Source organism: Mauremys reevesii, linkage group 1 (assembly GCF_016161935.1).
Source record: "Mauremys reevesii isolate NIE-2019 linkage group 1, ASM1616193v1, whole genome shotgun sequence".
Classification (NCBI taxonomy): domain Eukaryota; kingdom Metazoa; phylum Chordata; order Testudines; family Geoemydidae; genus Mauremys; species Mauremys reevesii.
In genome coordinates, this window is record NC_052623.1 from 317,790,620 (window position 1) to 317,807,188 (window position 16,569).

General features: G+C 42.5%; 1 protein-coding gene across 6 annotated transcripts in view; it reads left to right on the top strand.

Annotated features, from left to right (window-relative positions):
* PTPRZ1 (protein tyrosine phosphatase receptor type Z1) overlaps nucleotides 1-16,569 on the top strand; it is a 191,831-nt gene that overhangs the window by 88,453 nt on the left and 86,809 nt on the right. For all 6 annotated transcript variants that reach the window (XM_039509988.1, XM_039510007.1, XM_039509998.1 and 3 more), the window contains exons 3-6: nucleotides 6,279-6,458; nucleotides 8,262-8,413; nucleotides 9,686-9,781; nucleotides 10,032-10,098. In XM_039509988.1, coding sequence (XP_039365922.1) covers nucleotides 6,279-6,458; nucleotides 8,262-8,413; nucleotides 9,686-9,781; nucleotides 10,032-10,098 — 495 coding nt within the window. The remainder of the gene's footprint in view (nucleotides 1-6,278; nucleotides 6,459-8,261; nucleotides 8,414-9,685; nucleotides 9,782-10,031; nucleotides 10,099-16,569) is intronic.

Consider the following 16,569-nt stretch of genomic DNA (forward strand, 5'->3'; position numbering starts at 1 on the left):
GGGTATTTATTTAAAAAAAAAATGTAATTCTTTTTTTTCCAGCCAGCTGTAGCAGGCTGCACTGGGCCCTTACTGGGAGGAAAAAAAAAAAAAGATGTGCTTCCTTTTTCTCTCCTACCCATCCCTCCCACTTACTTTGACTTTCCCAAGCCACCTGGGCCCTTTCCCTCCCACATATGCTCCAGCCATATTCCGTCCTTGCCTAGCCACCATCCCTTCCTGTGTTCTCAGCCTTCTGTCCTCTCTCTTTTGCCAGTCACACTTCCTCCCTTTTCATGACACCATCCTCCATCTTTTCCCATTTACTTCAAGTGCTTCCCCCTTACCTTAGGACTGGAGGTCTATCTGCCTTTGCTGGGTCTTAGTGATGCTGCATTACTTGCAGCCAGTTTCCTATTTAACGGCACTAACTCAGGGCAGTGTGGAGGATTTATAACAGTCCTGTGCTTCTTGGGATACTCTAGGATTATTTATTAGTATTGTTATTAATTTAGCATTCAAGATTTGTTATGCTTTGTGCTGTCTCAGGCTCCAATAACAAGGCAATCCTTTACTCAAAGAGCTTACTTTCTAGATGACAAATACAGCAGCACAAAACATGCTGGAAAAACTAGAGGAAGGAGTTCCTATAGATCAGAGGTGGGCAAACTTTTTGGCGCCACATCAGGGTTGCCAAACTGTATGGAGGGCCAGGTAGGGAAGGTTGTGCCTCCCCAAACAGCCACACCTCCACCTCCTATCTGCCTCCTCCCACTTCCTGCCCCCTGACTGCCCCACTCACAACCCCCAGCCCGTCCAAACCCCCCTGCTCCTAGTCCCTTACTGCCCCCTCCCAGGACCCCCTCCCCTAATCTCCCCCCGGGATCCCACCCCCTATGCAACCCCCATCCAACCCCTCCCCTCCAGCTCCCTGTCTCCTGACTGCCCCAGCCCCTATCCACACCCCCGCCCCCTGACAGGCCCCCTGGGACTTGCACATCTATCCAACCCCCCTGCTCCCCACCCCTTTACTGGCTGGAGACAGCCACGCTGCCCGGTAGGAGCTCACAGCCATGCCACCCAGAGCGCTGTTGGCACGGCGAGCTGAGGCTATGGGGGTGGGAGGGACAGCAGGGGAGGGGGCGTGGGCTAGCTTCCTTGGCTGGGAGCTCAAGGGCCGGGCAGGAGGGTCCTGCGGGCTGGATGTGGCCCGCGGGCCATAGTTTGCCCACCTCTGCCATAGATTGTGGGTTTGTTTTTATTTTTTTAAAAAATGTATTGATTTTTATTGTAGGCTTCATAGATGATGTGACACTTTAGAGAGGATTTGAATGAAGAGAGGCTAGGGGCCTGTCACACTGGCACTGGGAGGGAAGAAGGTGCAAAGAAGACAGCAGTGGGAGAAAGAAACCATGGAGGCCTCATGTCTGGCATCGCTGGGGGAAATAAGATGATGAGGGGAATGCAGCAGGGCACAAGATCCAACATGTCTGTCAGGGCAGGGTTTTGACGATGAGGACTAGAAGCTAAAAGTTGATGCAGTGAGGGAAGCCGGTGCAATGATTCAGCACAGGATAGTGGCACATTCTGATTGATGGGGAGAACGATCATTTTAGCTGTGAAATGGATATTGAGGAGACCAGAAAGGACTAGGAAGAGGATACAGTATTGTAGTAGGGAGATGATAAGGGTATGAACAACTGATGATGCCATACAATCGGAAACGAAGGATCAGGCTTTTTAAAGGTTGTGGAGCAGGAAGTGGCAAGAGCCTGGATGCTCATATGAGCAGAAGAGCAATGACACAAAGATTGCAAGCTTTAGAGAATGGGAGGATGGTGGACAAAAGAGAGAAAGGGAAGGAATTAGATGAGAAATAAGAAGCTGAGTCTGAACTGGAGATAGGCTATCCAGGTAAGCTGTAGGAGAGAAAGGTACACCTGATAACTAAACAGGGTAGAGCAAGAAAGGACCAGTTTTAAGTGATAGATTTGGGAGTTGCCAGCGTAGGGCAGAAACTATGGAAGCTGTTTGAGTCTCCCAGGAGTAAGGAGAAGAGGAGGGAGTGAAGGACAGAAACATGTGGGACTTCTACAGAGGAGGTAAGGAAGGGAGAATAATCTGCCAACAAAAATGCTGTGAAAAGAGAGCTAATGAGTGGATAGGGGAGAGGCAACTTTAGATTTAGTCCTGAGTGGAGTGCAGGAGCTGGTCCAAGAGGTAATAATAACAGGACCGCTTGGAAATAGTGACCATAATATAATAACATTTAACATCTCTGTGGTGGAAAGAACATCTCAACAGCCCAACACTGTGGCATTTAATTTCAAAAAGGGGAACTATGCAAAAATGAGGGGGTTAGTTAAACAGAAATTAAAAGGTACAGTGACTAGAGTGAAATCCCTGCAAACTGCATGGGCGCTTTTTAAAGACACCATAATAGGGGCCCAACTTAAATGTATACCCCAAATTAAGAAACACAGTAAAAGAACTAAAAAAGAGCCAACGTGGCTTAACAACCATTTAAAAGACACAGTGAGAGATAAAAAGACTTCCTTTAAAAAGTGGAAGTCAAATCCTAGCGAGGTAAATAGAAAGGAGCATAAACACTGCCTAATTAAGTGTAAACATGTAATAAGAAAAGCCAAAGAGGAGTTTGAAGAACGGCTAGCCAAAAACTCAAAAGGTAATAACAAAATGTTTTTTTTAAGTACATCAGAAGCAGGAAGCCTGCCAAACAACCCGTGGGGCCCCTCAATGATAGAGATAGAAAAGGAGTGCTTAAAGACGATAAAGTCATTGCGGAGAAACTAAACAAATTCTTTGCTTCAGTCTTCACGGCTGAGGATGTTAGGGAGATTCCCAAACCTGAGCTGGTTTTTGTAGGTGACAAATCTGAGGAACTGTCACAGATGGAAGTGTCACTAGAGGAGGTTTTGGAATTAATTGATAAACTTAACAGTAACAAGTCACCGGGACCAGATGGTATTCGCCCAAGAGTTCTGAAAGAACTCAAATGTGAAATTGTGGAACTATTAACTAGGGTTTGTAACCTGTCCTTTAAATCGGCTTCTGTACCCAATGACTGGAAGATAGCTAATGTAACGCCAATATTTAAAAAGGGCTCTAGAGGTGATCCCGGCAATTACAGACCAGTAAGTCTAACGTCAGGACCGGGCAAATTAGTCGAAACAATAGGAAAGAATAAAATTGTCAGACACATAGAAGAACATAAATTGTTGGGCAAAAGTCAACATGGTTTCTCTAAAGGGAAATCGTGTCTTACTAATCTATTAGAGTTCTTTGAAGGGGTCAACAAACATGTGGACAAGGGGGATCCAGTGGACATAGTGTACTTAGATTTCCAGAAAGCCTTTGACAAGGTCCCTCCCCAAAGGCTGTTAGGTAAATTAAACTGTCATGGGATAAAAGGGAAGGTCCTTTCATGGATTGAGAACTGGTTAAAAGTCAGGGAACAAAGGGTAGGAATTAATGGTAAATTCTCAGAATGGAGAGGGGTAATTAGTGGTGTTCCCCAAGGGTCAATCCTAGGACCAATCCTATTCAACTTATTCATAAATGATCTGAAGAAAGGGGTAAAAAGTGAGGTGTCAAAGTTTGCAGATGATACTAAACTGCTCAAGATAGTTAAGACCAAAGCAGACTGTGAAGAACTTCAAAAAGATCTCACAAAACTAAGTGATTGGTTAGTGGCAAATGAAATTTAATGTGGATAAATGTAAAGTAATGCACATTGGAAAAAATAACCCCTACTATACATACAATATGATGGGGGCTAATTTAGCTACAACAAATCAGGAAAAAGATCTTGGAGTCATCGTGGATAGTTCTCTGAAGATGTCCATGCAGTGTGCAGAGGCATTCAAAAAAGCAAACAGGATGCTAGGAATAATTAAAAAGGGGGATAGAGAATAAGATGGAGAATATATTATTGCCCATATATAAATCCATGGTACGCTCACATCTTGAATACTGCATACAGATGTGGTCACCTCATCTCAAAAAAGATATATTGGCACTAGAAAAGGTTTAGAGAAGGGCAACTAAAATGATTAGGTGTTTGGAGAGGGTCCCATATGAGGAGAGATTAAAGAGGCTAGGACTTTTCAGCTTGGAAAAGAGGAGACTAAGGGGGGATATGATAGAGGTATATAAAATTATGAGTGATGTGGAGAAAGTAGATAAGGAAAAGTTATTTACTTATTCCCATAATACAAGAACTAGGGGTCACCAAATGAAATTTATGGCCGGCAGGTTTAAAACAAATAAAAGGAAGTTCTTCTTCACACAGCGCACAGTCAACTTGTGGAACTCCTTACCTGAGGAGGTTGTGAAGACTAGGACTATAACAGCGTTTAAAAGAGAACTGGATACATTCATGGAGGTTAAGTCCATTAATGGCTATTTGCCACGATGGGTAAGGAATGGTGTCCCTAGTCTCTGTCTGTTTGTCAGAGGGTGGAGATGGATGGCAGGAGAGAGATCACTTGATCGTTAACTCTAAATCTCAATTTAGAGATTGTCCACTATAAGGAGTATGCATGTTTGGATAGGGCTGGAAGTATAAACTTTCTCCATTGGTCAGGTACTTAGTATGAAGCTATAATCCCCATGTCCAGAAAATCTAAAACTTCACTGAGAAGTCTGTTTAGTTTGCTTGGATATTGCAGTTGACAGTTTCACCTGTCAAAATTTCAGAGTAGTACCTACATTACTTATGCACCGTTAGGTGATGTCAGTACCCTATTTAACTCAGTTTCCTGAATTAGTTAGTTCAAGATTGATCTATCTGTCTGTCTGTCAATCAGTCTGATTGTAGGGTTTTATACCACCGGCCATTGTCACGGCTGCAAAACTACTGCACCTCTGACCCCTTCTCTGGCCGCTCATTGCACCACACTCTAGCGTGAGGCCTTGCACCTTTACCTCCCTGGAGTAGAATCACACATTTCTCCCACTCTTAGATCAAGTAGTTGAGTCTCCCACTCTGTGGATGAACCAAGCTTACTCTCAGCAGTTTGTACGGGACTTGGTACCTGCAGCTCTTCCCTTTGGAAACTTTTGGCCAGCATTGAATAGGGACCACAAACTGCCTTCTTAAAACAAAGTATTGTTTAATCTTAACAGCAGAAACAAGGCAAAGTATAAAAGTAGAGGCTTTTAAAACAATAAACAGTCTATACACACGCCTAAAGGTTGAGGCAGGCCTGTCTTACCCCAGATCATTGGCCTCTGGGGCTCAATCAGTTCCCCTACAGTCACTGTCTGCCTTGTCTTTGAGGGCCTGTCTTTTGATCTTGCCAAAGTTCCTTGTTCCAGTATTCATGAGCTTTGATCCCCGTGTGGTTACAAGCTGGGACACCACCACCCTTTTGTCAAGCTAGACTGTCGAGCTCAGCTGGGTGTCAGACGTAAAATTTCAAAGTGAATGGCCCTTGCATTGTCGCTTATGTATCAGTAAATGGGTGGCTATCTGAAGCAATTGTCCTTTTCCCAGCTTATGTCCAGACAATCCCTGCTTGAATTCCTCTTGTATTCATACACTAACCCCCACTTACAAGAGATGAACAGAAAGACCATATATAATATTCATCAGTTATTACAGATCACCTCCAAACCCACCACACTCATTACCATGTTACCTGAATGCCTTCCATTTATTCCAATAGTAATAGCAAAGTCATTAGCGGACTTTGTGGAATCATAAGGTCTCTGTCACTTCTCCCTTTCAATGGTAAAAATTCTGATTGGGGTGAGGATTTTGTTTTTGATTTTTTTTATATGTTATTAATTCCTTCTTTTTGTGTTGTGGTTGGCAGTGCATTATTTTGTACAAGAAGGTGGCAGTGTTATAAGTGTCAGACTTATAGTGTACAAGCTTTTTCAGCGAAGAAGGTTTTGCAGCATTTCCTAAAGATGATCAGATTCTCGATTCGCTTGACCTCCTCTGGATGTTTGTTCCATTCCTATATTACATATTTTAGCATATACTTTGTATGTTTGTATAATCTGCTTTGTCATCAGCCCAAAGTCATTTCACCTTAGGTTTTTTACATGATTTTTTTAGATGGCCTAAAAAGGTGATTCTCTATGTCTAATATTTAGGATGTAAGTCATATGTATTGCCTATTACGATGTAAATGAAGACTAAGAAAGGCAAGTTTTCTGCCATGCTATTACATTCTATATTTTACCTTTTTCACATGCAAAAAATAAGAGTATTAGCTTGCAAGATCATGTTTACTTATAATGTTTGCCTGTTATGTTTTGATGTTTAGGAACTTTGAACCAAAAGAACTGGGGGAAGAAGTATCCAGCATGTAATGGTGCCAAACAATCTCCTATTAATATTGATGAAGATCTTACGCAAGTAAATGTAAATCTCAAAAAACTTAAATTCCAAGGTTGGGAAAAGGAAACTTCAGAAGACGCTTTCATTCACAATACTGGCAAAACAGGTAAAATGTCTGATTTCATGTTTTGAGTTAATTGGGCGTCATGAAAGTGAAATGTGGTGGATAGCTGAGGTTTTTTAATTATGTTTTTCTTTTTCTTTCTTTTCTTTTCTTTTTTTAGCCTTTGCATTTTGGATTTTAGCTATTAGCCAAAGGCCAGGTGGTGATAGCAGCCAAGCGTAATAGAAAGCCACTAAAATAAAGAAAACAAATGGAAATTATGTGCACGGTTAGAAATAGCCAAAGTAATCACATCATTAGTATCATCCCATAATGAGTGTTTATTGAAGCTAAATAATAATTTAGCATTTGCCACAAAATAATAATTTAGCATTTGCCATAGTCTATAAGGTGCCACAGGATTCTTTGTTGCTTTCACAAAATAATAATTACTACTAATAATGACTGCTCTGGAAGATGCAATTAAGATACAAAAAATAATTTTTAATGTATCATGAATAATCACCCAATCACCAGTAAGTAGTTCATAGAATTACTTGGTATTTACAGAGCCAAGGTTGCTATTTGGATCTAGTGCTGTAGTTATCAAAAGCTGTTTGGCTGTTGGAGAAGCGGGGGATGGTCTTTTGTTTCAGGCACAGGATTTGGAGTAAGGACATTTAGGTTCTATTCTTGGTTCTGCCATATACTTCCTGTATAATCCTGGACAAGTCATTTAATTCCCCTGTGCCTCCATTTCCCTATCTGTAAATTAGGCAAATAGTTCTTCCCTACCTTACAGGAATGTTCTGAGGATAAATTCTTTAATGCTCAAAAAAGCGAATTGAGATCCTCCTCCACTGTTGAAGTTCAAAGTATTTGAAAGGAGCAGCATGGCACTCCAGCCAAACCTCCTTCAGCTTTCTTCATGGCACTGAGTACGGGAATCTAGGAAACTGAGAATCCACTGCTGTTATGTGTGGCAAGAAGAGAGCAGAGTCCCAATCATCTAGTCCATCCCTCTGCCAGTGTAGGATTTTCTCCGCAACATATCTGTGTTCAGCTCTTTTTCCAGTTTATTTGTAATTATCTGCAGGGACAGAGCTTCCACCACATCATTTGGGAGACTATTCCACAACCTTGTATATCTCACAGCCAGGAAATTCTTCCTGGTATCTAGCCTACATTTTCCTTTCCTTTGGCCACATCCACATGAAAAGTGAAAGTTAAAGCACCTTAACCATTCCCACCCTCCATCCCATCCCCCGGGAGGATACTGTCATTCAGGAGTAAAGTGCCCTTAATCTGTTGTCCAAGGAGTGTTCCAGGTCCTAGTGTAGACAAGCCCTAAGTGTTACCTCATTATTTCTAGTTAACCCCCTTCTACCATGCTCAATAAATTTTTTCTCTTCATTCCCATTTGCATTATCAACACATCCACTTTCCAGAAGATCTATATCCTAGGAGTGCAAAGATAGGACATTAGGGTTTTGTTTTCTTTCCTTAGAAGGAGGGCTTCACTGATAGGCCAGCTTTCTTGAGCTTTTGTTTAATGTAAGACTATGACAGATTTCAGATGAATTACAAAACAATGGATTATGAGAGTGCATTAAAGTAATTCAGCTCCCCATATGTCTATTTTATTAATCAGAGTTTGAAATGAAGTAAAATACATTTCATTTTGTTATTAGCAGCTATAAATCTCCCTAATGGTTTTATTTCTTAGCTGAATAATCCACATTCTGTCAAGCTGTTGATGAAATGTAAGGAGAACCAACATATGTTCACCTTTTAGCTAGTAATGTTGATGTATCTGAATTTCAAATGCACAGACATGCTCATTGACCATTCTTTTTTTCTCTTTAGTGGAAATTAACCTGACAAATGATTATTATGTCAGTGGAGGTGGCTCAGAAACAGTATTTAAAGCAAGCAAGATAACTTTTCACTGGGGAAAATGCAATATATCATCAGATGGATCGGAACATAGTTTAGAAGGACAAAAATTTCCTCTTGAGGTAATGAATTGTAATAGACTCAATACTGTACAATCCTGCAAATAATCAAACTTGTTAAAGATGTGACAAAGAGTCCTGTGGCACCAAAGCTCACGCTCCAATACTTCTGTTAGTCTATAAGGCGCCACAGGACTTTTTGTCGCTTTTTACAGATCCAGACTAATGCGGCTACCCCTCTGATACTTGTTAAAGATGTTAATTTATCATTTGATTAGGGTACATTGTGTGTATATAATCCTCCTTCAAATCCAAATGAGTAATATTTAAATTTTATGTTTGCAAATATGAATCAAGGCCTGATCCAAAGCACATGGAAGTTTTGCCACTGACTACAGTAGCCTCTGAATGAGATCCTTCCTGTACAGTTGTATTTAGTTTGCCATTCTGAAAATGAAGTGTGCATTTTCAAATTCAGAATTGTTCAGGAGAGATGAGCACAAATCTTGGTATCAAATACAGGGTCTAATCCTGCAAACTGAATATAGGCCCAATTGCCACAGATGATCAAATACCTGAGAGTTACAGTAAACTCCATGGACCCATTCATAGTCTATTATAATAAGTTACAAAACAGTATATATCTCTGAGGGAACAAATGGAGGGATGGGGTTGCTGGGGTCCTCTCTTCCTCTCTTCTCCCCAGTTCCATGGAAAACTGTTAGGGACAAACTTACACTATGGCCAGTGCAGTCCATTCAGTCTTCTTGACTTCATGACCCATTTGGACTTGCCATTCAAGCTCCGGCCTTATATTTTCCATCCTGCCAGGATATCAGGGAGCAGAGCCTCCTCTGAAAACATCCCATGGGAAGAGGGGTGGAGTCACAAACTCTGCCCCAAGGTAGGGAGCCAGATTTTGGTTGATCATGAAGCTACCCCTGTGGTGGAAGAGTGAGGGTATGAGGATGTAGAGCCTGATGCAAGTCTACTGTTCCAGCCGACTCCAGGCTGCAGAAGAGACAGGATCAAAGTCTTGGTTGTATTACCAATACATCTCTACTTTTAGTTTGGGGTAGATACAGTGGGTGAAATCCTGTCCTCCTGAAGTCAATAGTTTTGCCATTGGCTTCACCACGTAAGTTTTTAGGCAATGGATGAGAGAACTATAGAAGAGGCATTTATTAGATTAAAGTTTGTTACTGCTTCAAGATTTTTCTCAGTGTAGGAATATCTGAAATAAATAATTGTATTGTTTACATTCTTTTAAAGATTTTTTTTCTATCATGTAATGTATACCTCTGAAAATTGAAGATCTAATCTTTATATTTACAGATGCAAATCTACTGCTATGATGCAGATCAGTTTACAAATTTTGAGGAGGCAATTAAAGGAAATGGGAAGTTAAGAGCTTTATCAATTTTATTTGAGGTAACCATTTTGTATATCTGTGGCATTAACTTTGCTTTAAAATATAGCAAATATCCAATCTGAGCTAAATGGTTCTGGTATATAATAAGCACATTAATATATATTTGTAATTTATTTTGCACAAAAAACAATTTGGCAAATATGTGTAATTACTCTTCTTTAAATCCTCTGTTGCCTGCTCAGCTAACTTATAGCTTTCATTTTTTATTAAACCCTGTTTTTAATAAAGTATACAATTTCTCTTTAACAGGTTAGCCTGGAAGATAATATGGATTATAATGCAATTATCAAAGGAGTAGATAGTGTTAGCCGGTTTGGTGAGTTTATCGTCTTGCTTGATTGGTTATTGGTTGGGCCAAATTCTGCTTTTGAATGTGCATACAAAACTTATTGAAGCTATTGGGAACCATGAACTGGATTTGGTCACTTTTGTTAAAACCAAAATAAAAAATGTCACAAATTGGTTATATTTCCCCAAAAAATGATTACTTGAAAAAACTGGAAAAACCTGAGTCACAAAGTGAATAGATTTAACTTTTCCAAGGCCTTTGCTACACTTTCAGTGTTTGGTCAAGAGAAATTACCGATTTATTCATTAAGGTTTCTTAGTCGTGTATATCTGAGTTTTCTGTGTAATTTGTAGCACAAATACAAGTATTGTAGCAAACAAAGATCTGTCTTACAAGTCTAGTTCTGGGAATAAAGTGAGATTTTATGAATGTCAGTATTCAGTAGAGTCAGGGAGCTATATTCCACTTTCAGTGACACTGGTGTCAATCTGAAATAACTCAGTCAGTTTACACAGTTTACTTTACAGTTACACTGGTGTCATTCAGAGCAGATTTTGACTCAGTGTGTGATGCTTTGCTTTTTTAAAAATTGTCTATTCATTTACATCAGAGCATGCTGAGTAGAGGATGGTGCATCAGGAGATCTAGTTTCTGTTACTTACGCTGTCTCACTGCGGCCCCAGTTGAGGAAAGCATTTAAGCACATGAGTAAGGATTCTTTCCTAAATCAGGGCCAAATCTTTGCCTTGGGTACGTAATCAAGCCCTGGTCCACACCTAAAACTTAAGTCAAACTAGCTACATCGCTCAGTGCTGTGAAAAATTTCATGCCTTGAGTGCCATAGTTAGGTTCATAGAATCATAGAATCTCAGGGTTGGAAGGGACCTCAGGAGGTCATCTAGTCCAACCCCCTGCTCAAAGCAGGTTCACCTAACCTCTGGTGTAGACTGAGCTAGGTCGATGAAAATATTCTTCCGTTGACCTAGCTACCGCCTCTGAGAGAGAAAGATTACTGACATTGACTGAAAAACCCTTTGTGTCAATGTAGGAAGTTTATATGCTACACCACTACAGCTATAGCACTGTAGCCGTGCTATTGCAGCAGCTTTAGTGTAGATATATCGACCTCACCCTGCCTAGCTCATCAGTTTCTCTGGCTATAAAATGGGGATAAAAATACCTACCTTTTGTAAAAAGTCCTCTGAAATATATGGATTTAAAATGTAAAGTATTGATTATTTATTCTGATTAGTTATTATAGGATGTGTGTCATAAACTTTTAAAACATTTAGCCCCCAAAATGGAAGCAGATATCAGTCTCCAACACAAAACAAAGTGATGGAACTTTTTTAGCTTATGAGGACAAGGTGAATTGTATAAATCAGCTAGGATTCATTATTACAACTAGTCAAAACTCACCAAAAATTCTCAGAAATGAGAAATGCTACTTTGAAATCTGGTTTTGTTCTGAGTTGGACCAAAGCTAAATTTTTCAAAAATTTCTCTCAAACTGGAAATCATGAAAAAAAATCATTTAGAAAACACTGACACATGATGGTTCTGAAAGGAAATATGCTCCCTGGGACAGGTAGCCGCTGACTGAAATTAACATTCATGTCAGTTTCAGACAGCAGCTTCCCATGATCCCAGGATCTGCAAATCCAGACACGGAGACCCCAGGTCTTCCAGACTCCTGGTCCAACTTGGGAATCAGCAGCATGGTGAGCCAGCCGGCCTGGGAGTCTGGAAGCCCTGGGGTCACCGCCCAAGCAGAGTCCATATAGCAGTGCTGTCCCAGAGCCATGGACCCTGGAAGACCATCCCAAGACTTCAAGACTCCTGGCCTGGAAGCCTTGAGAGCCCCAGTCCAAACTGTAGTTCTCAGGGCTTCCATGCTCCCTGCTGCAAAGACAGGAGAAAGCACTGGTTAGATGTGGGGCTCCTGCTATGAAGCTAGTATCCTAGACTCTGAGCCCTGCGCGGATACAGAAATTTGGATCTGCATCTGATCTGCATCTGTGGTAATTAAATTGTATCCAATCTGAAATCCACACTCCACCTTTTATCCACAGCAACACCCTCTTCAGCAGGGGTTCTCAACTGGGCACCCGTGGGCCCTTGGGGGGCTGTGAGCCAGTTTCAAGGGGTCCATGAGCCCCGTGGGGCTGGAGGCCTGAGCCCCAGCACCCCTATAATGATCTAAAGTCCAGAGTTCCAGCACCCCAAGCCCTGGTGCTCCTGCCTCCCCTTCAGTGCTCTGGGCTTTAGCCCTGTGGGGGGGGGGGTACCAAGGCTCAATGTTTTAGCCCTGCCGGGACCACTGGGACTTCAGGCTTCAACCCCCCCCCACGACCACCACTGCTCTCGGGGGGCACCATGGCTCAGAGCTCGAAGCTTTAGCCTTTTGGGGGGCACTGGAACCTGGGGCTTTGCCTTAGCTCTGCCAGGGGCTCTCGGGACTCTGGGCTTTAGCCCCAGGGGGGGCACAAGGGCTCAGGGCTTCAGCTCTGCCAGGCTCTGAGCTTCAGCCCTGTGAGTGGAACCTCTGAAACTGTGGCCCTACAAGGAGCCACAAACCCCTGGTTGAGAACTGCTGCTGAGCTAGAGCCCGGGGCGGATAAAAAAATTTGGATCCACATCCAATCCAAGAAGATAAGCAATATGACCACATCCACGGACGCAGATATCAATGGATATAAAGCAGATACCTGCGAATTTGCAGGGATCTAGGTATGTCTACACTGCAATAAGAGACCTGAGTCAGCGAATCTCAGAGGCTGGGCCAACTGTCTTGGGCTTGCAGGGCTTGCATGTGGGCTAAAAATAGCACTGTTGATGTTTGAACTCAGGGTGGAGCCCAGGTTCTGAAATCTGGGAGTGGGGAGGCTCTCAGAGCCCAAGTGGGAATGTCTACCCTGCTATTTTTAGCCCCACAGCACCAGCTCTGTGAGGCCTGGTCAGCTGACCTGGGCTCTGAGACTCGCTGCCACATTTCTTTCTTTCTTTTTTTTTTTTTGAACAGTGTAGATGTACCCTCAGAACCGGAACTAGAGCCTGGGTTTCCAGGGCTGCCAGGCTCCCAGCTCCACACCAAGGAGCCTGGAAAACCTGGATGGCCTAGCATGACATGACTGCACCAGAACAGGGAAACCCAGCGTCCACAGTAGCCGGCCTTGTGAGCAGGCAGGGAAGTGTTTCCATTGTAATCTTGCTTGCAAGTCAAAAGTTTGTCAAGCCTGACTTGCTTTTGCAAGACATTTGAGGTTTGATGAACTGGCGCTTTCTGACAAAGGTGTGTTTCATGAAAAAATTTCTGACCAGCCCTATTCATTAGTTTTAGATGCCATGCTTACACGAGACACCTGAAGGGAAACCCATCAAGGTAAACACCATCCAGCAACCTTGCTGAGGAGCTGTAAAGCCAAGGGCAGCAGGTGTCAAGCTACATGACACTTTAATGATGAACAGAACATGCTTTATTTTAATAGATCTAAGTGAGCTCACAAAATTCAGGCCAAGACTAATTCAGATGGTTTATACTGGAGAAAGATGTATAGTACATCAGCTGTCCTTGTAAATCATATCTTATATTTTGTATATTAAAATGAGAGTTGCTGAGTTCTCAGGCTCTAGAGTGGAAGTATTCTCAGTTTCTTCCCCCGCTAACACTCTGGGAATAGAAACCAGTCATGTTACTATCTGACATCGGACATTTTCTCTTGAAACTTTTCAGATGTTTAGTTTTATAGTCTAGACTATAAACAGAACACAAGTTGTTACTAACATTCAAAGTTCCACAAGCTATTGAAGATCCTTCTAGCAAAGGAAGTTATCCTATCAGGACACTTGCTGTAAATGTCAGGTTTGATATCCTGATGCTCACAACTACAAAAGGATTTGTGAAGCTAGAATTATTTAACTAGATATACACTAGATTGTTAGGAGCATAAGCTTTCGTGGGTGAATGCATGCGTCTGACGAAGTGGGTATTCACCCACGAAAGCTTATGCTCCAATACATCTGTTAGTCTTTAAGGAGCCACAGGACTCATTGTTGCTTTTTACAGATCCAGACTAACACGGCTACCCCTCTGATAGATTGTTAGGGTGGCTGCAATCTGAAGGTGCCTAAGAGGTTGACAGAATACTACAGATAGGTGGAAATATTTTGCTCAACACTGTTGAATGTTCCCCTGTCATCAGATGTGGACAAGAACAAGTCATTTTGAAAGAAAAGGTGGTTTCTAAGACTTGACTCAGTAGAACAACTGTGATTCTGTGCAATAAAATGGCCAACAGTTTATAGCGGAATGTTAAGGTGACGCTAAATGGGGATGAGTTACAAACATCACTGAGGACAGATATAATGCAAAGGGACATGACTAGGTTAGAAATACCTGCATGTGGGGGAAATCATTTGGATATTTATTGAGAGAGGGAAGTTTACAAAGCAGTAACATTCAAATGAACCTAGGGATGATAACAAACAGCAAATTATATAGACATGAGTCAGATTTTATTTAAAATCACATCTAAAAGGACCAGTGGTATTTTAGATAAACACAATCATCCTCTCATGGAAGTGGGATTGTCCAAAAGCTGGTAAATTCCCCCACTTGAGGAAGTTGGTATAATCTCTGCCAGTTCCACTGACGGGCTCCTGCTACCTCACCAGCTGAATCTCAGTCAGCTCATCCTCATCCAAGCCCCAATCCTGGCAAGATACCAGGGAAGTGGATGAACTGCACCAGCCATACATTTACACGCGTGACTAAATGTGTAAGTGGGGTTTTTCCATGGTCTTCAGTGAGGGCAAAGCATCTAAGTGAACTGGAATGTTTCTTCTCCCTCCTCTGATATGAGTGTATGCAAAGGAGAGTAAGGGCTTCTCTACACTTGAAACACTACGGCGGCATAGCTCCAGCACTTCAGTGTAGACACTACCTACACAACCAGCAGGGGTTCTCCCATTGGCATAGGTAATCCACCTCCCTGGCAGGCAGTAGCTAGGCTGATGGAAAAATTCTTCTGTTGACCTAATGCTGTCTACTCTGGGGGGTTAGGTCAGTATAGCTACATCTCTCATGGGTGTGAAGTGGCATGGCTATACTTGCAGATGTAGAGCATTTTGAGTTAAACCAGACTTCGTAGAGCACAGTAGGGAAAGCGCTGTAGTCTGTCCAAACTGACAGCTGCCAGTGCACTGGCATGGCCACATTAGCAGCTCTTGCAATGGCCACAAAGAGCAGTGCATTGTGGTTGCTATCCCCGCATGCAAGTGGCTGCAACGTGCTTTTCAAATGGGGGGGTGGGGTGGAGTGTGACAGGGAGTGTTATGTGTATCTGGGGGGAGAGAGTGGGGTTTGGGGGGGCTGAGAGAATGTCATCATGCTGTCTTGTAAGTTCAGACAGCAGCAGACCTCCCCCCCACCTCTCTCTCTCACACACAGCATTCCACAGTAATGGTTGCTTTGTCTCGGAGCAGATAAGCAGCTGGCTGTCAAATGGAGCTTTCAAAGAGCATATCCAAAACAATGACAAGAGTGGCCACTTGGCTTAAGGGGATTATGGGACATTTCCAGAGGCTGATGAGAGTTCAGTAATGCAACACCTCGTTCACACTGATGCTGGGGCGCTCCAGCGGGGGTGCAGCAAACGTTATTCCACTCACCAAGGTGGAGTACCAGCAGTGCTCTAGCTGTGGAATCAGAGCGCTCTACATGCCTTGCCAGTGTGGACAGGTAGTGAGCTAGTGCACCCGGAGCTCCTTTAATGCGCTGTAACTCGCAAGTGTAGCTAAGCCCTAAGACATGTAGCTATGCTGATGTGAGCTCCCTGTGAGGACCATCCCTTACTGTTGCATACAGGGCAGTCACCTGAAGTGTTACATCATCTTGGAAGAGGTCTTCATCTCCTGTTCTTTCTCTTGTAACATTGTTCCTTGAGCTTTCCCATTCTTTTTCACCATGTTTCACTATTTCCTGCATCTCAACACAGTTTGCTCCAGGCTAGAGTAATGTAATGATCAGTGTGTTCCAATGAAGTAACACTTCCCTGGACTAGATGGCACTTCATATGCAGCTTTCATACCTCTTCCCTGCCCCACAGAGAGTAAGAGGTATTGTGAATGTGATGTATTGAATGACCTTGACTCTGAGTTCAGTAATGGTCTGTCATTCAGCACTCCATGGGAGTCCCTCCCAGGCGCAAAGACTAAAAGCGTTGTTTCTTTGAATCTCACTGCTGAGATGAAGATTGGGAGTTCTGAGTTTACAGCTGAACTTCAGCCTTCCATAAAGTAGCTCATTAGAACCTTCTGCTGACCCAGTAGAATTATTGTTTTAGGATCTTTGTTAAAACTTAAGTGCAAAGGGCCCAACCTTTCATAGGCTGAACAGCCATTGAAATCAGACTCCAAATATCCTCAAACATTCCTTTGTTTCACTTGAAGGAACTTCCATTTTGCAGCTCTACTTTTGTTTTATTCAGCTTTTATTTA